A 26,155-nucleotide genomic window follows, 5' to 3' on the forward strand; every position below is an offset into this window, starting at 1 on the left:
AAGCTTTAGTGCATGATGATTGTGCTTTGATATAAAGATTTAGTGCATGATGATTGAGTCAATTTTTCTATCTTTATTCTGTACTTTTTTATGTGATTCTGTTCAAAATTTATATATTAGAATTTAAGTAAACTTTTTTTGAAGTTTATAATTAAACTTTTTATTTAAAAACCCAAAATACTTTAACTTAAAATTATGTGAAATTATAAGTTGGAAGGCATTAAATATTTAATAGCAGCAATCTATGTTCAAATATCAGTGCATAATTTCCGTTCAAAAATGAAATAATTGTGAAAAATTATGCAATAAATTGTTCCTTATTCATTCAGAACAATGTCGAGATTTGTTTTGAATTGAATTTTATCGAAAAATGAAAAATACGTTCGAAAATTATAAACTAAAATGTTTTTTTATTCGTACAGAACAATGTTCTGATTTATTTCCAACAAAATTCTTTTCAAAAACCTAAAATTTTTTATAAAAAAGAATTAAAGAGACATGTTTGATCTCTGATCTTTCAACAATTGATAAATTTTTTTCAATTAAAATGTCTAAAAATTATTATACTTGTGTTTATTTCTATTTAAAAATTAATAAATATAATAAAACAATTAGATTTTTACTTAATAGAATGTAAAAAAGAAATTTATTTATAATCTTGAAAACTAAATATTGTATCAAAACTAAAATATTTACCTTTAAAAGCTCTTAACAGACTCCGTTTAAAAATTTATAAGTAAATTTTATTATCTAGCACTTAAAATTTCTTTATTTTATTTTGAATTTTTAAAATTGAAAAGTAATATAGTAAACAGAACATTTAAAATATAAAGATAAATAAATAATATAACGTTATACTCTTTGGTTTTTTTATATTTTTTTAAAATTTATTAATATTTCATTTTATTTTTGTCTGGCGAAATTGTTATATTTTCCCTTTATTGAATTCGTTTATTATTTTTTATATTTAAGGTATTCCTTAAAATTAGGGAAAATTCAGTAGTAGCTATATTATTATTTTCTTTTATTAAGATTTATTTTAATAAAACATATTTTATTAAAAGAAAAAGCTTACTATAAAATATTGACAACATTACAATTATAGGGTAAAATACATTCTAATATTTGAGGTATTTTCCTAATTTTTTAATTTCAGGGAAATTTCTCTGCTGGTTTCTTTAAAAATTTGTATCAGTGTAGATCTTCAAATAGTTCTTAATTTCCTCAAAACACTTAATTACAAGTATATTTTTCCAAATTTCTTAATTTCCCTAAAACTACTCGTAGGGAAAAATCTTGAAAAATCCCTAACTTTTTAGGGATATTTTTCATGCAGCAGATGATACCTATCAAGTTTTTATATTATGTGATATGGTGTAGGAAAATATTCCCTAAATCTTCGAACTTTTGAGGGATATTTCCGTAATTTCACAGTGTAATTTTTCCACCGTTTTGTAGAAATTTCCCTATTTCATACAGCATGTAATTCTTAATTTTCAATTTCTCGTGTAGATTTGTTAGAGGTATTTATTTCTCTGTCGCATTGGAAAATTTCCCTGAATGAAAGGTTATACTCGGAAACTATTAGTAATTGTCCTTTTGTCCAATTTTATTCGTATCGATCACTCTACTCGGCTATAATTTAGGTGATCTCAGATTTATGCCACTGATCATGTTAAAGCTATCCAATTTTTATCCAATTATTGAGGTATTTATTGCAGGAAACATGCAATATTTCGAATTTCAGACAATTACAGTAGGAGGAAGCTGAAACCATTTACAATTTATTATACGAGATGCTTAAACAAATTGTTATTAGTAAACATGACGTTGTATTTAGCACTTTTATCATTTATCTTACTAAAGCTATAAAATGGTTTTAATTACAATTATGAGAAGATAATTACGTAATTAATCGAATTTAGATCATTCTTTCTCTCTTTCTTGCTCTGTAGCATCATTAATATGATATAGAGCGTCATTAAATGGCTGAAAACTTGCTAAACAAACTCTTCTGAGCCTTTGACCTGTGATACTTTGGCTTCGATGCAGTCAAAGATCAACGTAACTTTATATGGCACCACGTTTAGAACCTAAATCTTTTGCATTTTCTCCGGAGTTTGCCATTAAAATTTCGCCCAAATTTCTCTTATTTAGAAAGAAATTTGCCTTTAATTTTCATTCTAATTATTCGCTTTTATATTCTCTCTTAAACTTCTCTAAGAATTTGATTTAGCGAGAATCAATTATGTTTACTTAACTGGAAAATTGAGAAGGCACTCGCAACATTTTACTTCCAGGGCATCTTTATTGGTAGTTTGGAAAAGAATTGTTAAGATTCGTTCGAAAATAAAGCTAAATTTCCCTAAAATTAAGGGATATCCCTAACACTTAATGGTAACAATTTGCGTTATCTTTGTTAGGGAGAATTTCTATAAATTCTTTTTGTACATGTAATTTAATAATACCAAAGACAAATTTAATAAGAATTTTTAAAGGAAAATGTTGTAGGGTAAAATCTCTAAATAATTCAAATTATTTAGAGATTTTATAGAAAATATATAAAAAGATATTTTACAGATATTAAAGGATTTATATAAGAGTTTTTTATATAAGAGTTGAAATGGGTGGATAGCAAATAATCTATACTGGAATTTTATAAAATTTTTCCCTATTTATAGCAACATAAGTAAAAATTTCCCTCCGTTAGTGTATAGGGAAAAAAGTCCCATGTGGTGTAAGTTTTATACAGGAATTTTTATACATAGGAAATTTGTTTTTTGCATCTAAAAATACTAATTCTTATGAAGTAAATGAATATCTGTAGGAAAATTTAAAATTTCTAGTGATATATTTCTGTTATAAGGAAATCCCTGCAAATAATTTTAATCAAAATTAAACCATTCGAAATTGCTTCTTGTATTAACTTTTAATCATTTTTTAAGGGAAGAATTTAAATTGATAATTAAAAAATTGTTTATATTTTTTAGGAAATATGAAATTTTTAATTAAAATTCGATTCAGTTAATTTTCAAATATGTTAATTTTTCTTTGACATTCTCCAAATTATTTATTTTCTGTGTAAATTTCTTTTATCTCCGCTTTAATAAGTTGGGGATTTCTCTTTATAAAATGAATTTGGAAGGGGGAAATCCCTATGTAAGCGATCCATATTATAAAATAATACATTTTAACTACTATTATGTTTTTTATTGTTTAAGGACTTTTCTAAAAGTTATTAGAGAATTCATTCTTTCTATCTCTCTCTGTAATTTATATAATTTTTATGTATAGGTATTGTGCACAGAATGATAGACATTATTATTGAAATATTTCTATGCAACACTCATTGAGGATTTGTAGGAATACTGAAACACTAAGTATTGGTCACTAAATTTATTAAGGGGTTATGTAGAATTTAATATAAAGTCATTTTTATATATAATTTCACTATACAATACATTCCTTACAATCCTTTATAGTAATACCTGCATACAGTTGTTTAATAAGGATTGTATTGTATTTCAACAATCTTACTTTATACAGTATACTATCTACATAAAAAAAAGTCGTAGATATTATACAGAGTGATAAGGTAAGATTAGTGAAATATCCGTACATTATCCCTACATCGTAAAATATTTACATTATCCCTACATCGTAAAATATCCCTACATTATTCCTACATTGTAAAATATCTTTACATTATTCCTACATCGTGAAATATCCCTACATTATCCCTACATTGTGAAATATCCTTACATCGTGAAATGTTTCTACAATATCCCTAAGTAGTAAAATATCCCTGCATTATCTCTAATAATAAAATATTTTCAATAGTAAAAAATCCTACATTATCCCTAATAGTAAAAAATTCCTACATTATCCCTAATAGTAAAAATCCCTACATTATCCCTACATTGTAAAATGTTCCTACAATATACCTAAGTAGTGAAATATCTCTACATTATCTCTAATATAAAAAATCCCTACATTATCCCTAATCGTAAAAAATCTCTACATTATCTCTAATCTTAAAAAAATCCCTACATTATCCCTAATCGTAAAAAATCTCTACATTAGCTCTAAATAGAGAAATATTTCAAAATGAAGCATTGTTGTATAAATATAATGATTTTATAGTTAGTTTGTAGGGGATGGATAAAAACGTTTCTTTGATATAGAGATAATTTTTTCTCAATAATTTAAATAAGAAAAAAGTATTTTTTGTGATTCTTCTGTAATCAGAAATTTTTCCTGTTACAGAATTAAACTTACGGATTTGACTTTTGAATATCCCTGCTCACTGCTCATTTGTTTAGAATTATTGAAGAGGTGCAACTAACAACATGGCAGCTTTCGTGGCCAAGCAGATGATGGGAAGCAAATTAAATGCAGTTAAAGGTAAGAATAATTAAATTGCATTAAATTAAATTACAATTTTACATATAAATTTTTCATATAAATTGATTTTTATCAACTCACAATGAGGAAAAATTCTTATTGTGATGATTAATTAGTCTTTGAAGGTAAGGTTGGGGAAAAAATGAGTCAGGAATGATAAATTTACATTGTCTGAAGATCCATTAAAATTTGTTTCAGAATTCATAACTCTAATAGATTTATTAATTCGAGTAAAACGTTGATGAACACGGCTAATATGTAAACATGTTATTAAAGTAAACAAGTTAAAATGTTTATTAAATGTAATGGAATAATTTGATAGACTCGGCGACGTAATTACTGAAAATGTTCTTATAATCGATAGATAGATCTGTATACAGTATATCAATACATGGATGTATGTTGAGAAGATTTAGAAGGGGCTATTCACAAAGTCACTACACATCTCCAAAAAAAAAAAAACTAAATTTTGAAGATACCCTGTGTTCTGATACAGCACCAAATAGCTCTGTTTGTTCCTGGGCGTGCATGATGTCAGGTGAGGAATGCCAAATTAACACATGTCGATATACAAGTATTCAAAGTAAGGACAAATGTCACGGGTTCGGATCCTGTCACAAGCCAAAAATACCTTGATCGGATCTGAACCTGTGACAAATTTGTTAAAATAGTACAATATAATTAAAATTAGAATGTTCTTAGAGCTTCAACAGGTAGAATGATGGTTAAACTCTCAATTTGTTTTATCACTTTCAATATAACAGATTGGGATAAGTATTTACCCTCTTAGTTTTGCTGTTAGAGTCTTTGTTCTATCAGAACCGACGTTGTTTCGGATCCTGTAAATGTTTAGGGAGGTTTAGATCATACTTCGAGTGAATGTGGACCACAAATTTGTATGTAAATACTCGAAATTCTCTACAAATTTGTGGTCTAATAAGAGAAGAAAAAGAGAGGTTCTGTTCTATTGTCAATTACTGTATTTATACAGTAATAATCAAGTAAAATCAGTAATTTGGGCAAGTATTAACGTGTACATATAAATTATAATGCTTTTATTTCGTGTAATAAAAATTAATGGAGATGTTTCAGATCCATATCAAAATCGCTGTTATCTTTTAGCAGGACATACATTACTACAAGTCAATACATTCCTCGCGGGACACACTCATTTCACCTATCCTCGTCACTGCCCATTGTTCACACCTATTTTTCTACGTAACTTTCTGTTATTTATATAGAGATGCAGATATTAAATTACAAATCTAAGATTAATTATTATCATCAAGAATTACTGTAAATTACAATTTAATATTTCTATTTTAAACTTAAATTTCACTTTAAGTCCAAAAACAGTATTATTTTATTATTTATAAGACTTTTAGCACGACAAGCTTAATTTTTAGGGTAAAGATGAGTTTTATAAACAATTGTAAATGCTAATAACGAGTAAAATCTTCATTGCTTGAGATACGACACGTGACTCATTCTATCTCCTCACCCCTTTCACTTTTAACCCCCAAAATTTAAACACATTAATGTCCATAATATAGAAACCTCCCTGAAAAATTTCAGAAATTTTCGACAAAAGGCACGAAAGTTATTAAGCTTCAAAGTGGGTGAACAAATTCCCGTCCCCCACATACACACAGAAAAATCCCCCAAATTATTTTGTATTTTAGGACGTTTGAAAGTCCCCGAGTTCATTATTTATATTATTTATATAAAAATTTAAAAATTTTATATATAAAATTATATCAAAACTTTTTTCTGGCATATAAAATAAGAGAAGTAATTTACTTTCTTTAAAAGTTTCCTCTTAAGTCACTTCCTTCCAACTTAGTTTTTCTGTTCAATAAACTGTAGATTTTTATTTTTCTTAGCATTTTTACTTAACAACCTTCCTGATAAAATTTAATCTAAGTAAAATATTACACAACTGCACACAAAAACAAGTAAAAATCAAGACCCCTTTTTTCTTGTCTGATTCACTACTGAAGGGGGTGGAAAATCGATTTGTAAGCATCCGGCATCATCTCTTCCGCTGCTCTATGCAGAGAATGTGTTAAAGAAGAATATATAAAGGAAGAAGATACAGTTTTCTATGGAGAGGATGTCTTCAATTTTCGGAAATTGAACCTGTCTGAAAGATATCAAAGCATTTTTACTTCATTGATTTCATTTGATCTGCTGCTTACTTTGCAGCTTCCTTCCCCCTCTTCATTTCTTTTCCTTTTTATTTTTTTAAGAAATTCGTTTCCTATCTGCACTTTATTTTACTTTATATATATATATAAGTTACTTTTTTCTGATGCGATAAATAAACAATCATTGAGTCTGTACAAACGTTCAATTTTTAACGAAAACTTGTAGAAGAAATTCTTCTCTAAGTGTTGTGAGGGTCTCTGCCGAAAAAAAAAAAAAAAATTTATTGCAACTTTTAATGGTTCCTGACCATCTGCCGAATGTTTACTACCCTGACAAAGTTGAAAATCTTAGTAAATATTGATAATTTTAGAGGGAAAAGAATTTAATTTCGGTGTTTTGATATCTGATTTCTGAAGTTAAAAATCGAAAATTTGGAGGGGTTTTTATTATTTTATTTTATTGTTTTTACTTTAATTGATTACTTTTAAGGATTTTCGACAGTTTATACAAGTTTTATAGTGGGTTTATATTGAAATAAATTCGTGTTTAAGCATAATTTTCTTTTTTGGTAACTTTTTTTAAAAAATATTTTAAAATATAATTTATTTGGCCAGCTCTAAATGGCGGCCATTTTGGAGGTTATATTTGTACGAATTTCAGCATAAATTCATACAAAATAACCCCGAACAACGGCAATTGTTTGTGTTCCCGTCGGTGTCCGTCGTTCAGAGGTTTGGCTATTCTATATCGATTTGAATTTAGAGCACATTCCCACTATTAAAACGTAAAAATAAGGGGTAAATCCAGTTTAAAATACACTATTAATGCTTTTACTCATTTATAAAATCTTTAAAGTAAATTATAATTAACATTAAACATAAAATAAACTGGAAACATTAGACTTACGTAAAGAATTCCGAGTGATGACAAAGAATGCTTCGAATTTGAGGGGCATTTTCAGGTATTTTTAGAAAAAAATTGATGGATAATTAATTGCAAATCTGGTTTAAATGACTTCTTTGAGGTGAGGAAACGTTACTGATGTATTTAAAATAAATTATAACCAAGAGAAAATGTAAAATAAACCGGAAAATATTGTAAAATTTACATGCAGATTATTGAAAAACGACAAAGAATATAAGGAGCATTTCGAATTTAGGATTAATCCCAATTTTAAATTCGGGATCATGTTAAAATGGACGCTTGAAATTCGAAGTAGCGTGGCATTAAACAGCATTAAAACTTTAAAAACACACCATAAAAATAGCTTATGTAATTATGGACTCTACAATAAATTCCTATAGAAGCTGTGCTATAAATATTACTTTAAATCCCTGAAAATTTATAAATATTCCTGTTAAATTTGCTAAGTATTTTCATAAAAATGCTCATAAATTTGTGAATTTTCATCTTACTTTAAAATATTTTATATAATTTTAAAGGTGTGGGTTCGATCCTTTCGTAGATTATATATTTCTGTTTACATCTTTTTTCTCTTTATATTTTTATGAGTAAGCTTTTATCGGGCATTTGTCCATTTATCTATTATATTTGATAAAAGATTCATAAACTATTCGTATAAAATCCATCCATATTTAGATAAAATTTTCGAAATTTTTCAACCTTTATCTTAAATACGCTCGCGATCGACAGATTGCTTGGTCTTCTGTAAAATTAAGCAGATTTATTCGAAGACTATTAAACATAATTATATATTTATACAAATTTAATTACGTTTATATCCTTTTTTATATTAAAAAGTCAGAAATATGAAGAATTAATGCGTATTTTAGACATAAATGGCATTTACTATATGGCTATTTTATCAACCTTTTTTAAGAAGGTTTAAACGGCTTTAATTTATATATAATTATAGATGCATAAAATTTCAAATAGTTTAGTAATAAACAAACGTGTTAGTTGATGTATTCCACAGGAAAAAAATCTAAGAGGTATATTTGGCAACAGAAACAAATGAACATACGAATTTCAACGTACGAGTGTATCCGCGAACTATAGGTTGATTTTCCATCTTTCAGATTAAGCGCTTTTATACGACGAAAGACAAATATTGTTAAACTTTCATATAAATTTACTTACGTTTATCTCTTCCTTTATCTAAACAAGAAGAAATATAAAGATTTAATAGGTATTTTAGACGGAAATGGCATTTACTGTATGGCTGATCACATCAACCTTCTTAAACGATTTTCATTCATATATAAATATAGATATATAAAAGTTCATATGGTTAAGTAATAAGAAAAGGTTTAGTAGATGTATTCCACAGGGACAACAAAAGAAATCCAAGTGGTGCATTTGGCAACAGAAACAAATCTGTCAGGATCAACAAAAGATAAACTGAACGTAATACACGCTGACGAAAGTTGATCCATTCAACAATAGTAAAAGCAATTGCTAGACATTTATTTTCATCAAATACTGTCGAATAAAACGCCAATGAGGATGGATGATACTTGATAATAAAAAAATAACATCTTAAATTGTTCGTTTTAAATCCTACAAGGCTTTAAACTAATTTAAATATAATGAAAATATGTTTGTTTTGATGGAGGCAAAAATCCATTTACTAAGCATTAATTTTCATCCTCCAGCATCCGAGATGCGGAGAGGATGATTAAGTTCTTAGCTCGAAAAAAACAAAATGTATTATTTTATCTCCTTATTTGGTTATATATTAATATAAAACAACGTTTTTTCCAATGGAAAAAAAATCAATTGTTTTGCCACTCGATTCAATTTTTATCAAAGATAATCGGCTTTGTATCCACGTAATCCTCCCCACTTGAATGTAAAATATTCAAATGATGGGATTTTACCTTGTTTATAATGAACTTATTACGTGGGTTAATTCATATTTTAAACTTTAAATAACCTTTCGAAATAGGTAATTTAAAGATTAAAAAATTAAATTGTTTGATTTATTAACGTTTTAAGCTCGATTTTACTACGTTTTCCCTGTAAGGAAGCTTTGTTTTCCTGTTGAGAAGCCTTGTTTTTCAGTTAGGATGCTTTGTTTTTCAGTAAAACTTGTCCAAAATGGAACCAGAATAAAGGGGAAACCTTCATAAGCGGAATAATTGCTTGAAACGGAGCTACATTCCGTTAAAAATGAAAAGAAACCCCTGCTAAATCGGAGAAAATATTCTCCACCTCACAATTCCGGCTTACACGGGTTTTACTGCACTAGATTATATAATTTAAGAAGAAGCGAGTTAATATCGTGTAGTGGGGAGGGGTATATTTGGCATCTAAACATCAAGAGAGTTTCGTATCTTTATACCCTCTTTGATGCAAAAAATCGATGATGTGGAAGAAGATTCCTTTAGTAGAAAAGAACTTCAATTTTCCAAGATCTTCTTCTTACTCCCATGCAATCGTCAGCGACAGAAAATACGTTAGCTTTTCAATCGAATTTGGAATTTTGGTCCCTCCATTGCACTTTCAGATAGTATTTTCCGCTTCGATCATTAATAATTCTCAACTCTAAATTGAAATAAATTCACTTCTACTCTAACATGTTTACCGCATCTCTTCACGCATTCATCAGTTTTCAATGTATGAAGAGATGCCAGCTGATGATGATGATGACGATGATAAAAATGTAACTTTTCACCTCATCAAACAATTTTAAATCCTATATACTAATGAAAACAAGTAAATTTTCACGGAAATATATTTAATTTTCCATTACAAATTACAGTAAAACCTGCGTAAACCGGAATCGCTGTGTTCCGAAGTATTTTTCCCGTTTAGGCAGGGTTCCATTTTACTCGGGTTCCGTTTTAGACAAGTTTTACTGTAATAAATTCAATTTTTAATTAAAATCTTCAAAATTTTTTAAATAATTATACAGTTTTTATATTAATTTTACGTATTTTAAGTCAAATATCAAGCGGTAAAGTTTGTATACAATTAACAATATTAAATAATATTTTTTAATTAAGTATTTAACAACGTAAACAGTAAATAAATTACGAAAGAATCTTTAACAAAATTATCCTTCAGAATCATTTTGTTAATGAAAACATTAAGTAAGTGATTTTATAATTGAATTTCTCCAGAAACATTAAGTAATTTATCATGTAAAATGAAAATTTTACAGCAATATTGTTTAACAATGGAATATTTTAAATAAAATATCAGGAAATCCTTGTTATTTTCTAAGAGATTCTTGACAATGTGAATTTCTTACGTTGTAATTATTTCATTTATGTGTAAAATCCTTTGTTAGATCGTTGGCTTGTGAGTAAAGTTTTCTTTTGTTGCAAAGTAAAATAATTAATTTTCTTAAGCTTAGTGCTTATAGATTCGTATTGTAATATAAGGACAAAAAGTTAGTTAAGAGAGTGTTAAGCTATATCCTACAATTATCCTTTATACTGCAACAGTTGTTGCATCTTAAAGAAATCTATTGCATTGCAACCTTTGCTAAATTTTGAAATTACCTTATGTAGTGTACTGTAGTGTGTTTTCCATTATCCCTTTTCTTGCTTTCGCAGTGGAACTTATTAAAAAATCCTCCAGAAATTTATCTACAAATACTATCCTCGCGTGAAAATTCACGCTGAGATAACACAGTTTCGTTATATTCTTCCATATTCACTCGAAATCACACACGCCCTTATATAAACAGGGCTCCTTCGAATGTTGCAACGTGTGAAGAATAACACAAAGTCGGGAGCAGAATGTCATCTAAAGTTGTGACCTCATCAATTGGGCTTAGTTGAACGAACAAAACACACACACAAAGAAAAGTAGCCATAAAGAAAGCTACTCGGAAACCTCACTTCTTCAATTGGTGAACTTCTTGAATCAAGATAACACCAGAGAAAAACGTTGAACACTCTGGCAATTGACCTCGCTGTTTGAAAGTAGCTCCGAATAAAGAGAATATTGCTAAAATTTCCACTCGAAATGTGTCACACACGCACTTTAGAACACCTTAAACGGAAAATAACATTAAGCTTTCAGCAACTGACTTCCACAATTCGTCCGTCTTAAAGTGAATTTAACGTTAACAAAGTGGCAACGTGTCAAAGTATATAACTCCGAAATTTAATTAAAATTTCAATATAAATGCTTAAAACTTTGCAATATAATTTACGAAATGTCATTGGCCGAGAAGTAAACAATTATTCCTTCAGATTAATCAGCAAAACGCAAAAAAAGTCAGCGAAAATACCCTGAAAAAACCGTAATTGTTTACGGTTTATACCCTGAAAATACCATTAAAACCGTAATTATTTACGGTTTATACCCTGAAAATACCCTTAAAAACCGTAATTATTTACGGTTTATTCATGTTATTTTCGCTGATTTTTTCAGTTGTTACTTACCGAAATCACACTACTCTTTAAGTGTTCTACTGTCATTATTAACAGGGAGGGGGGAAAAAGAATTTCTAAAGAATTTTGGAATATTTTTTCTCGAAAAATCACAATTAACTAAACGCAATTAAGCAAAATAATTAATTTGGTTTAAAGATTTCAGCATCATTCGTGATTCACAAATGAAAAGAATCAATGTTGACTCGAAACAATTGTCATCTCATGTCAATATTTATGATGCGTATAATTGGAAGAACTTTTATAAATTGAACAAACAATTGTGGAAGAATTGATTTTTTTCCTTTTTATTCATTTCTTTCTTATTTCTCTCCACAATTTTCTTCTTTTCTTACCTTCAGAAATTTCTTATTTAAACAATTACTTTAACCAGATGTATTATGTACTTCATTAAAGGTTGTTATCGATCTTCTAGCGAGGAGGGAAGAAATACAATTCTATAAATAAGTAAAATAGAATTAAAAATAGTTAAAACGTTTCTTAATTTATCATTTTTTTACGTTTAACGTTAATATATTTATTATTTTTTTAAAAGTAAACATTTAATAATTTTACTGAATTTCCTACTAAATTTCCACCTAAAAACCTCTGTTTTCATCCACTTGATGGTTTCAATTTTTAATTATTTTTGTAATTTAAATAATTAAAAACGAATTTATAATTTTTTACTATTTTTTACAATTATTTCTCCATTTTTTTAAATGTAAAATAAATAATTAACTCAATGAGTTACATATTTTTTCAATTTTAATTATTTATAATTATGTATTATTTTACTTATTACGTTTTTAAAATATTATATAAAATATTAAATATATTTAAATATTTTTTTTTCTTTTAAAAATTATATATGAATCAATTAAAATTAAATTAATTTGAAATATTTCTAGAATAATTTCTCGAAAATTTTCATAGAAAATTCAAAAGAAATTAATTTCTGGTTGTCTTCGTGAAATTTATTAAGTGAAAAAGTCTTCAGAAATTCTTTAAAAGAAAGGGATGAAATCAGTTGAAAAGTAAAGAAAATTATATGTTACTTTATAAATAATCAACATTAATAAAAATTAAAATAATTAAACTACGAAAGAAATTTTTTTAATTATCTTCTCTTATTTTCTTTATGACTTTGTTTTTGTCTTCTTATTTAATTTTTTGTTAAATTATTTCTCTTCTAAATTTTGTTTACTATCGAAGTGAATTTTCTTATGATTCTTGTTAATTTTGTAATTTTTCTTTAGTCTTTGTATACGTTTTTAAGTAAAGAAAATTTTATTTTTAGTGTAATTTTTGTAATTCACTTGTAATTTTTCTTGTAAATTTTTTAAGCAAAAAAAAATTTATTTTTTTGTAATTTCTGTAATTTTTCCTGTATTTTTGTAATTTCCTTGTAATTTTCCTTCTAGATTTTGTAATTTTTTTGTAATTTTCCTTCTAGATTTTGTAATTTTCTTGTAATTTTCCTTCTAGATTTTGTAATTTTCTTGTAATTTTCCTTCTAGATTTTGTAATTTTCTTGTAATTTTCCTTCTAGATTTTGTAATTTTCTTGTAATTTTCCTTCTAGATTTTGTAATTTTCTTGTAATTTTCCTTCTAGATTTTGTAATTTTCTTGTAATTTTCCTTCTAGATTTTGTAATTTTCTTGTAATTTTCCTTCTAGATTTTGTAATTTTCTTGTAATTTTCCTTCTAGATTTTGTAATTTTCTTGTAATTTTCCTTCTAGATTTTGTAATTTTCTTGTAATTTTCCTTCTAGATTTTGTAATTTTCTTGTAATTTTCCTTCTAGATTTTGTAATTTTCTTGTAATTTTCCTTCTAGATTTTGTAATTTTCTTGTAATTTTCCTTCTAGATTTTGTAATTTTCTTGTAATTTTCCTTCTAGATTTTGTAATTTTCTTGTAATTTTCCTTCTAGATTTTGTAATTTTCTTGTAATTTTCCTTCTAGATTTTGTAATTTTCTTGTAATTTTCCTTCTAGATTTTGTAATTTTCTTGTAATTTTCCTTCTAGATTTTGTAATTTTCTTGTAATTTTCCTTCTAGATTTTGTAATTTTCTTGTAATTTTCCTTCTAGATTTTGTAATTTTCTTGTAATTTTCCTTCTAGATTTTGTAATTTTCTTGTAATTTTCCTTCTAGATTTTGTAATTTTCTTGTAATTTTCCTTCTAGATTTTGTAATTTTCTTGTAATTTTCCTTCTAGATTTTGTAATTTTCTTGTAATTTTCCTTCTAGATTTTGTAATTTTCTTGTAATTTTCCTTCTAGATTTTGTAATTTTCTTGTAATTTTCCTTCTAGATTTTGTAATTTTCTTGTAATTTTCCTTCTAGATTTTGTAATTTTCTTGTAATTTTCCTTCTAGATTTTGTAATTTTCTTGTAATTTTCCTTCTAGATTTTGTAATTTTCTTGTAATTTTCCTTCTAGATTTTGTAATTTTCTTGTAATTTTCCTTCTAGATTTTGTAATTTTCTTGTAATTTTCCTTCTAGATTTTGTAATTTTCTTGTAATTTTCCTTCTAGATTTTGTAATTTTCTTGTAATTTTCCTTCTAGATTTTGTAATTTTCTTGTAATTTTCCTTCTAGATTTTGTAATTTTCTTGTAATTTTCCTTCTAGATTTTGTAATTTTCTTGTAATTTTCCTTCTAGATTTTGTAATTTTCTTGTAATTTTCCTTCTAGATTTTGTAATTTTCCTTCTAGATTTTCCTTCTAGATTTTGTAATTTTCTTGTAATTTTCCTTCTAGATTTTGTAATTTTCTTGTAATTTTCCTTCTAGATTTTGTAATTTTCTTGTAATTTTCCTTCTAGATTTTGTAATTTTCTTGTAATTTTCCTTCTAGATTTTGTAATTTTCTTGTAATTTTCCTTCTAGATTTTGTAATTTTCTTGTAATTTTCCTTCTAGATTTTGTAATTTTCTTGTAATTTTCCTTCTAGATTTTGTAATTTTCTTGTAATTTTCCTTCTAGATTTTGTAATTTTCCTTCTAGATTTTCCTTCTAGATTTTGTAATTTTCTTGTAATTTTCCTTCTAGATTTTGTAATTTTCTTGTAATTTTCCTTCTAGATTTTGTAATTTTCTTGTAATTTTCCTTCTAGATTTTGTAATTTTCTTGTAATTTTCCTTCTAGATTTTGTAATTTTCTTGTAATTTTCCTTCTAGATTTTGTAATTTTCTTGTAATTTTCCTTCTAGATTTTGTAATTTTCTTGTAATTTTCCTTCTAGATTTTGTAATTTTCTTGTAATTTTCCTTCTAGATTTTGTAATTTTCTTGTAATTTTCCTTCTAGATTTTGTAATTTTCTTGTAATTTTCCTTCTAGATTTTGTAATTTTCTTGTAATTTTCCTTCTAGATTTTGTAATTTTCTTGTAATTTTCCTTCTAGATTTTGTAATTTTCTTGTAATTTTCCTTCTAGATTTTGTAATTTTCTTGTAATTTTCCTTCTAGATTTTGTAATTTTCTTGTAATTTTCCTTCTAGATTTTGTAATTTTCTTGTAATTTTCCTTCTAGATTTTGTAATTTTCTTGTAATTTTCCTTCTAGATTTTGTAATTTTCTTGTAATTTTCCTTCTAGATTTTGTAATTTTCTTGTAATTTTCCTTCTAGATTTTGTAATTTTCTTGTAATTTTCCTTCTAGATTTTGTAATTTTCTTGTAATTTTCCTTCTAGATTTTGTAATTTTCTTGTAATTTTCCTTCTAGATTTTGTAATTTTCTTGTAATTTTCCTTCTAGATTTTGTAATTTTCTTGTAATTTTCCTTCTAGATTTTGTAATTTTCTTGTAATTTTCCTTCTAGATTTTGTAATTTTCTTGTAATTTTCCTTCTAGATTTTGTAATTTTCTTGTAATTTTCCTTCTAGATTTTGTAATTTTCTTGTAATTTTCCTTCTAGATTTTGTAATTTTCTTGTAATTTTCCTTCTAGATTTTGTAATTTTCTTGTAATTTTCCTTCTAGATTTTGTAATTTTCTTGTAATTTTCCTTCTAGATTTTGTAATTTTCTTGTAATTTTCCTTCTAGATTTTGTAATTTTCTTGTAATTTTCCTTCTAGATTTTGTAATTTTCTTGTAATTTTCCTTCTAGATTTTGTAATTTTCTTGTAATTTTCCTTCTAGATTTTGTAATTTTCTTGTAATTTTCCTTCTAGATTTTGTAATTTTCTTGTAATTTTCCTTCTAGATTTTGTAATTTTCTTGTAATTTTCCTTCTAGATTTTGTAATTTTCTTGTAATTTTCCTTCTAGATTTTGTAATTTTCTTGTAATTTTCCTTCTAGATTTTGTAATTTTCTTGTAATTTTCCTTCTAGATTTTGTAATTTTCTTGTAATTTTCCTTCTAGATTTTGTAATTTTCTTGTAATTTTCCTTCTAGATTTTGTAATTTTCTTGTAATTTTCCTTCTAGATTTTGTAATTTTCTTGTAATTTTCCTTCTAGATTTTGTAATTTTCTTGTAATTTTCCTTCTAGATTTTGTAATTTTCCTTCTAGATTTTCCTTCTAGATTTTGTAATTTTCTTGTAATTTTCCTTCTAGATTTTGTAATTTTCTTGTAATTTTCCTTCTAGATTTTGTAATTTTCTTGTAATTTTCCTTCTAGATTTTGTAATTTTCTTGTAATTTTCCTTCTAGATTTTGTAATTTTCTTGTAATTTTCCTTCTAGATTTTGTAATTTTCTTGTAATTTTCCTTCTAGATTTTGTAATTTTCTTGTAATTTTCCTTCTAGATTTTGTAATTTTCTTGTAATTTTCCTTCTAGATTTTGTAATTTTCTTGTAATTTTCCTTCTAGATTTTGTAATTTTCTTGTAATTTTCCTTCTAGATTTTGTAATTTTCTTGTAATTTTCCTTCTAGATTTTGTAATTTTCTTGTAATTTTCCTTCTAGATTTTGTAATTTTCTTGTAATTTTCCTTCTAGATTTTGTAATTTTCTTGTAATTTTCCTTCTAGATTTTGTAATTTTCTTGTAATTTTCCTTCTAGATTTTGTAATTTTCTTGTAATTTTCTTGTAAATTTTTCAGGCAAAGAAAATTTTTATAAAATTTTTACTACTTAATATTTAAAATGAGACATGAATAATATATAAAAATCCTTAATACGCACCCATTCTTCACGAATTACCATCTTGAATTTCGCTTATAAAATTCAAAGAAATGTATTGACAAACTCTATAGAATTTGATACGAAAACTTCTTTTTGAATTTCCAAAATTAATTTTTTTTTTAAATATATATATTTCGCTCTCCACGAATACTAATATAACGTAATGAGTCATTGAGGGAGTAGAGTAGAAAATCAGAACATCTGTTGTCAAGTACGAAGTTCTATGAAGTTCCAGAGCAAGGGATTTATCCTTTTTCCCAAAAGGAGTAAAGACAAATAGATAGTGAATGAGCCTTTAGAGAGATTATGTTATAGACAAACTTCCTCCATTTTTTTTTCTTTTTTACTTATCAATTATATTTAGCTTCCTGCAGCACACTTATCCTCCAGCATCATTGATGTTCTAGTTGATCTAGCGCATAAAAAATTATAGAAATATAAATGTAAGAAATATTAAAATGTTATAAATATAAGAAAGTATATATTTTAAGTATTATTTAAATAAAATTTGTCAAGAAAGCTTCTAGATATTCCACAATGGGAGTTTCATGTTACGAGAAAATCGTGCATTGGAGAGAGAAATAAACACGAGAAAGAACTTAAAAGTTACTTCTAAATTTGATTTAATATCCGTAGAAGATGTGTTTAAATATATTTATATAAAGTCTTGTGTATTTAAATGTATTTTATTCCATTTTTTTCCTTATATTTCTTTTATTAAAACAAGCCTAATTAACGCGTGTGGATTATGTCAATGCGTGTGTAGAATCTCAAATTTAATTATTTTATATTAAAATTTGAAGAAATTAACGTCGTATTTTACGTATAATATATTTTAAAACGTACATTTTAATATTTTTATTTTAAAATATTTTTTTAAAAATAGCAGTATTTAGTAGAAAAACAAGCGCTTGGGTAATTGGAAGATGGTGGTGCAGGAATTTATATTTTTTTATTATAATTTCTGTTAATTTAAAGCTTAAATTGCACAAATACAGTAAAATTTTAAAATAAATATTTAATTTTTTATTTTTAACTGGGATTTTTTTCTATGTATAAGCTTAATAAATTGCTTAAAAGTTTAATATAAGAGTAAACTTATATATAAAAACACACTTATAATTAATACGTTTATTAAAAATAAATTACAATTAAAGTAAAATAATGTAGATAATTTAGTATTATAATCGTTACTAAACCCTTTTATAACGCTACCAATGATTTAAACACGCGTAAAAATCGAAATGAAGTGACGCTTTTTTACGTTATTCTACGCTTAAATTTAATTTAATTTATAATATAATTATTTAAAAATGTAGAAAATAGTATTTTAAGAAACTTATTTATTTATTTATTCATTTAAAATTAATATATCGAAGATCGTTAAAGCTGAAGATAAGATTTAAGCGCAACTACGCAGAATCATCTTCGTTTTGAGGCTTGTAATGACAATAAATTTTAAAAGACAATTATCCTTATTAAAATTAGCCCTTTCAGCTACCCAGAATTCCTTTTCCCATACGGCGCAAACGCTATGGGTTTGAACTAATCATGAAGAGGAATGTAAGGATAGGCGACTGGAAGTCCGGCGCCTGTAAATCCATCTTCTCCTTCTAACGATCATGTTAGACGAAGGAGAAAGTTAGAAAAGAAGAGGGAGAGGGCGGCGATGGACCTGTTAGGTAGGAAGTATTTAATCCACGTTATATCTAACAATTACTTTTCTAACTTTTTAAGATAATTCTTTATATATCCTAGTAAAATTAATTATATAAAAGTCGTAAGCTTCCGTTTAATCTCATTACTAATTTGTAGGATTTTATTTTATTTTATTTTTATTACCGAATATTTCGAAATTTATGTGAAAAATTCGGGTTTATTTTCCGCATTTTTTTTATTAAGAAAATCAATTATTTTACTATTTTATCTTGCGTGGAGCAGTTAAACTTTTAAGCATCTCTCTCTGGAAGGGATGCGGAAGAGTGGGGGAAATTACGTTTAAATTCTAATTAATTAATTTAATAATTAGAAAATAATTAAGTTTACGTTATAAATTTGTCTTAAATATATCTATTCGACGTTTCTAGTATTAAAATAAATTAAAAAGTCGTCTCGTAAAATTGAAAGTTTACTAGGTTTTAACGCATTTATATATATATTATAGAAAGATTAATTTTATAAAATAGGATATTTTTCTACCCAGAAATCGTTTTATCTATTTATTTTTCTGCCCTTTTCCTGAATTTTCGAGATAGAATTTGAATGAAATGTCGTTAGATTTATTGTATTGATCTCTTTTTCTTTTGTATTGTGTTCGTATAAAAGATTTAAATCAAATTCTTTCGCTCGAAATATTTATTATAATGATAAATTTCGTTAGAAAAATGACAATTTCTTCATTCTGCTAATTGCATTTTATTGTTTTTATCCCCTTAAATCATAATTAAAGAGTAATACCAGCTCAAATTATCGAGAAAATTGTAGGAGCAATTAGCTGTAATTTTGTCGAATTTTTATAAAATTTATACATTTAATAAACTAATTAATAAATAAAAACTAACTTCCTAACGCTTCTGAAGGCTTTAATTTCATAAATCTAACGGTAAACCTAAGCATGTGTATCCTACCTCGCAGCGAACGTCTGTTTGTCTGACTCCAGGCAATGCTTGAAGACGGTATCAGAAAATGAAAATAAATAAAGGTTAATAAAAATTTTAAACATATAAATATCATATTTATAAAATAATGTAAACATTAATAACTTAATTTTGTTTTTATGAAGATAAATCATGTTTAATTAAGTTAATTTCGATTAAAAATATCTTTGTTTGCAAAATAAATTTAAGTTAATTACGAAGAAAATTATATTATTTAAACTGTTAATAGATCTGTTAAGTGGGTTCAATTTAAAATATATAAATGTAATTAAGGACGAAAATTAATTTTAATTAACATCTGTCCTTGATTATATTTATAGAAACAAGGACGGATCTTAATTCTAATTTAAAATTCTTTCCTGTTTCTGACTTGATTATGTTTAAGTAAATATATTTTATGAAGGAAGAAAAGGATTTTTAAATGTATTTACTGATTTATCTTCGTTGAAATATATTAATTCTGTTTAACTAAATCTGTTATGTTGATTGAAATGATTCAATTCAACCTTATATAATTTATCCCATTATCATTTCTGTTATCCTTGTTTTCCGTGTCTTAATGGATCAAATCTTAATCTCTTTGATAAGATATAATTAAGCAAAGATTATCTAACGATTGGAGATTGGAAGATTAATTCTCATTTCAACTGTTGATGCTCATTTATCTCAATAACTCATCATACGTAATGCTTTCCCTCTGTGGAAATTCTGTGTTAAATCTTTAAAATATTCTTGAAAATTCTGTATATAATGCTTAAATTTATAAATATTTAAGTGTATTTAGTTGTATAATCTTTAATATTTAAGAATTTCTTTAAGTTTTGTGGAAGATGCAAAGAAATCTCCACACGTTCCTTTTGAAAATGTGTATCTGTTCTTCCTTTAACCTTGTTCTTTCTCATTATCTTAAGTAGTTTTAATAAAATCATTTGTGTAAAGTATAATTTAATACAGGAATTCTTATGTAAATCGTTAGAATTATGAAATAATATATATATTTTATGCATACAAACGTAATATGCATAATAATTTACATAAAATAAGATACAGATGCCTATTTGGTAAGATGCCTCATATATCTGAAAATATGAGTATGAAAGCATGATTTTTTATATAATTGCATGCAATTATAATATTTTTATTCAATGAAAGATGTATGCAAGCATTTTACTACTTATTAATGTATAAATACATATTATTATTTGAGATATTTGCAGCATCTCTTTCTAGATAGCATCCTTGGCATGCATGGGATAAGTAAGAGCAGTGTTAGGATTTAATCGATTTACCTCATTCGTTTGACGATATTCACTCAATTTTATGTATTTATTTTATTAAAATTATATTTTTACCCGTAAAAATATATATTTAATACATCTTAACATTACGAGACGTGTAAAATAAGTTCATTTACAATTATCTTCAACGGAAATAAACCTATTATACGGACGATTTCACTTAAGAAATATGAATTTTAATTAAAGATTTATATATATATTATTAATTACTGGAAACTCTTATTTATGAAAAATAAAATGATTAAAATAAATTATTTGCTTAGCAGTTCGTGAAAACTTATCGAATTATTGTAATTTGTCATCATAAATTTCTCCACCAAACTGATAACTCCTTCAATTTATATATATATATATATATATATATATATATATACACACGTATATATATTAAATGTGTATTATTAAATTAAATTCATTTAAGCAAATATCTCACATTTAATCTCATTATGAAATCGCAAACCTTTAAAGTTACACAAAATATTCAATTAAGATGTGTGTTTATGTTGAGAAGTAGCATCTCAGCATCACTCCTTGGAAAGAGGATTAGGATAGATGATGAAAATGTTTACAAATTAAAATATCCCGTTGTTCGAAAAAAATATATATAATAATAATAATTATTATTATAATTATCTTTCGTTTTTATTTTTTAGTGCGAAGATATTTTAATTATATTTTCGAAAAGATTTTTCTTACACATTAAAATTCTTAAGAGAGGAGGGATGTAAAAAAATGGAGACAAAATGTTAAGTTAGACGTGAATTGGAAATTACAGCAGCAGAATAATTGCAGAATTTCACTTTAAATATCTTTTTGTAGGGTTTAAACGCTGTTTTGTTTATTTAAATGATGATGATGACGATAAAAATGACGACGATGACAATTTAGTGGTTAAATCTAACCTTTACCAGTAAGCTGACTGGCTGAGTTTATCTAAATAAAATGTATTGAGTAAATTATCATCATCATCATCATCATCATCATCATCATCATCACTCTAATGCTCAACTCATTACTCAGCCTATTTATGATTTAAGTTTATAAGGATTCGTTCATCTGACTTTCAGCTAATGACGACGTTAAAAATTACAACGATGATGGCAAAGATGATAAGTTTATAGCTTATTAAACTCGAGCCAGCTAAATCATCATCATTATTAGCAATTTGAATTTCGAATGGTACGGAATAATGTGGAAACAGTGATGATGATGTTAAATGAATCATCATCATCATCATCATCACCACAATTCACAATTCATTTTCAAGTATTTACGATGAAACATCATCAATTAAAATCTCGAATTTAAGTCTGGTCTCCTACTCATTAATTACATCATCTAAATTTCTTTCAACCCTATCATCTCTTCCATTAATTCAGCAGACATTTTTACACCGGAGAAAAAATTAAAACCGCAGAACCACTTGGTTTACTACACACCAAATTTTAGCTTAATTAACAAATAGAGAGGGGTGGAGATAAGGGAAGGAGATTTCTACTCTTGCTTAAATGCCACAAAGGGGAGAGGGGGGAAGAGCCGAACGAGTGTTCGACCTTTAGCAATCCATCAGGCGTCGTTTCAGAATTAATGTCAGAAAGTTGTATCGGTTACGCTTGAGATAAACCACACTGTGTGTACCTCCTCCATTTATTCTGAGATGTTGATCTTTGCTTAAACTTATCTTTGTCAACCCCACTACAGAAAAACTCAGTCGACTTGTAATTACGTTCTCGCTTTATCTATTGGTTAAAATAACTTAAACGTATCTAAAAGAACCGCTTTTATTGGTCACTTTTTACGTCTTCGGGGTGGGGGATAGTGGGGAAGGAAACAAAAAGTTAAGAAATGAAAATTGCAACAATAGAGTAATTACAGACAGTGCGGTGTTTAAATGTTATTTTTATATATTCAAATGATGATGATGTTGATGATAATTTAATGATTAAATTTAACATCTATCAGTAAGCTGAGTGGCTAAGTAAATTCAAATAGAACTCGGTTGAATGAACCTCTATCGTCGTCATCATCATCATCATCATCACTGTAATTATTTCAGCTGGCATTTATAATGTAAATTTATAAGGATTCTTTCAGGTGGCTTTCAGCTAATGATGATCAAAATCACGATAATGATGCTGGAGAAGACGATGTATTTAATGAATAAATTTAATCTTTATTGAGAAGTTTCTTTAAATAATGCCTCACCGTGTTTCCCACTCCTCTATATCACTATACACCGTGATTAAGTTTTACACTCGGTTACTTTTATCATTTTTCGGGGTGGAGACGATAGTGGAGTGGGCCACCCCTCAAAACATCATTAAAATGCATCTTCATCGGGCTCGGATACGTTTCAGAGTTTCTAACTTAATTAGAAGTGGATGAAATTTGAGTTGCAAGATCCGTGGACATGATGGCAAGTGAAATAATAGCGTTTAATTAGTAAAAAAAATCTCCCTCATTTTTGCGTAATTATCATGTTTTTAATATTTTTTTATAATATATTTTGTAAATAAATGGAAATCTTTTAATTATCTTGGTATATTTAATCATGTTAGTTGCTGTAGATAGCAGTTAATGATTGAGTGTAGTCTCTATACAGAATCAATTCTTGCATCCCTTGGGTTTGTGGACATGAGACGGAATTAGCTTTGCTTAGGTTAATTATCTTCCCTTATTCTTTAACAATTTTGCTCCGGTGTAAACAAATCGCTAAAGGTTTTTCTTGCATCGTCAATTAATGTCTTTTATACTTATTTTGTAGGTTTTAAAATGTTAAATCGTCCCCTTTGTTTAAAGTTTCCATTTAATGTGTCAGAATTGACATTAAACGCGAATGTTTTACTTATTTGCATGACGACAACGATGATGATGATGACGATAACGAGGATGATGATTAAAACATTAAATTTATTTGTTAATTTTCAGTTTAAGACATTAAAATTAACGCTAAAGCTGAATGTTTTAATCGTTTCGTACGTCACGATAATGATGATGATGATGATAAAAGTATTAAGTTAATTTGATAATCATCATTATTATCATATAAATATGTAAAACGTCTAAGTTTATTGTCGATTCTTATTTGTTAAATTCACTTAAGTTTCAATTAACACAGAATGAATGTTAGAGTAGCAAGTTTTACGAAGATGATGATGATGATGATGATGATTAAAATATTAAATTTATATTTATATTAATTGTATTTAAACGTAAATTTTTCCCTTTATCTGAGTAATCTGAGTAAAAATTGTTTTATAATAAGTTTAAAAATAGCGATATACGAGTAACACGATATACGAGTAATGAAGTAACGAAGTATAACTTTAAGGAGGATGATTATAAGTAGAATCTTTGGAATTTTTTAAAATTAAATTTAAGCTTAAATTCTATACTTTTTTCCCCAACTTATAAAAAAATATTACGAGAAAAAATCTATTTATTTATTGATTTATTCCATCAATGACATATCGCGTATCTCTTAAGTATATTTTGAAAGCTATAACAACATTGAAATTTCTTAAAAAGTCTCTGTCTTTACGTATTAATGGCTGAATTTACGTGATGTTGAACACTAAAACTTCATTTTTAAAGTGCTGAACAGCCTGAAAAGAACTTTAAAGCTTTAACTCTAAGCATGTTACGTTGACTTTGAGGTGCTGAGCGCTTTAAAATGTAAAGTTTTGAAGTGTTCAACACCGTAAAAATGCAATCTTAAAGCTGTTTATATTGAATATCTTCACTTTGAGCATTTTCTAAGTGAAGCTTTAAAGTTCACTTAGAAACATCATAGCAGCATCATGATTCTGAGCAATAAGATCTAAATAAAATATCTGAAAGCATCTTTGAGGCGTTTATATTGAACATTTTGATCTCATGATGAGAACTTTAAAGCATACAAGCAGTGTTGCAGCTTTATGACTGTTTAGAAGCTCAGCATTAAACTTTGAAGCTCAGTTTGCAGCTTTATGACTGTTCAGAAGCTCAGCATTAAACTTTGAAGCTCAGTTTGCAGCTTTATGACTGTTCAGAAGCTCAGCATTAAACTTTGAAGCTCAGTTTGCAGCTTTATGACTGTTCAGAAGCTCAGCATTAAACTTTGAAGCTTAGTATGCAGCTTTATGACTGTTCAGAAGCTCAGTTTAACGCTTAATGCTATTTAAAACCTCGGTTTAACGTTTGACGAATGAACGTTGCTTAAAAAATATTCAGTTTAGAAGCCCAACAAGTGAACATTAACATTCAGAACTCGAACTTCCTTTAAACTTTCGAGCTGGCCGAGCAGAAAACGTTCGAAACTACGACCATTTTTTTAAAATAAAGCAAACTATTAAAGTAAACAACTGAATTTAATATTTATCATTAAATTATTTTCCAAAAGAATATTTAAATTTACGAAAAAAATATTACGTAAAACCGAATATAAATAAAACTCAATTCTCTTCCTTATATATACGAAGTTAGTGGTAAACATGTTACGTATGTACAGTACTGTACTTCAAGTATACAGTTTATTGTATATTTATACGTTTCCGAACATGGTAAAAAAGCATAAAAAATAATAATAATAAAAAACAGGAAGAAAATAAAGAAAAATTCATTTTTTCCCTACTATTTTTTTTAATCAAATACACATATTGTTCGTGTAATTCGAATATTGCAATGCGTGGCTACTGGATACAAAATTCGATTTTGTGCACGGCCTTCTTGAATAACTCAATAACGCTGTATTCTACAGTTGCAGATTGAACATCTCTATTGTGTTTCATCTGCATTCGCTCGTAATAAAATATTAAATAAAAAAAAATCTACCGCTGAAGAGGTAAATGCGATGTTTTCTATGTTGATGTCTGAATTAATCTGAAAAGTAATCAATTTTTGGTGGTATTTTGAGTAAAAATATGCATTAAAATTAATTGGAGAAGTGTTTTTTAGTGATTTACAAAAACATTTATGCATATTTACGTAGCGGGAGAGCTTTTTTTGGAGCTTTGTCAAGTCGTGTCGCTTTTGAATTATAATTAAATTAAAATTTAAATTGTGTATTTAAAATATATATATATATATATAATTTTTTTAGTGTTTTAATAGGAATAAAACACCAAAATGTTTATATCTTTTAATGTTATTTTCGTCGGTTTGTAACGAGTTGCGACAACAGTCG

General features: G+C 26.5%; 1 protein-coding gene across 6 annotated transcripts in view; it reads left to right on the forward strand.

The window, feature by feature from the left end:
* The window catches only part of LOC136987867 (complexin-like), a 226,363-nt gene that overhangs the window by 169,024 nt on the left and 31,184 nt on the right, over nt 1–26,155 (forward strand). For 4 of the 6 annotated variants that reach the window (XM_067285618.1, XM_067285619.1, XM_067285617.1 and 1 more), the window contains one exon: nt 4,267–4,404. In XM_067285618.1, coding sequence (XP_067141719.1) covers nt 4,350–4,404 — 55 coding nt within the window. In that variant the 5' untranslated portion in view covers nt 4,267–4,349. Of the gene's footprint in view, nt 1–4,266; nt 4,405–18,575; nt 18,719–19,620; nt 19,738–26,155 lie in introns of those variants that run through there. The other 2 variants (XM_067285622.1, XM_067285621.1) reach the window with 2 other exon arrangements.

Source organism: Centruroides vittatus, unplaced genomic scaffold, assembly GCF_030686945.1.
Source record: "Centruroides vittatus isolate TY-2023 unplaced genomic scaffold, ASM3068694v2 scaffold_2802, whole genome shotgun sequence".
NCBI classification, from domain to species: domain Eukaryota; kingdom Metazoa; phylum Arthropoda; class Arachnida; order Scorpiones; family Buthidae; genus Centruroides; species Centruroides vittatus.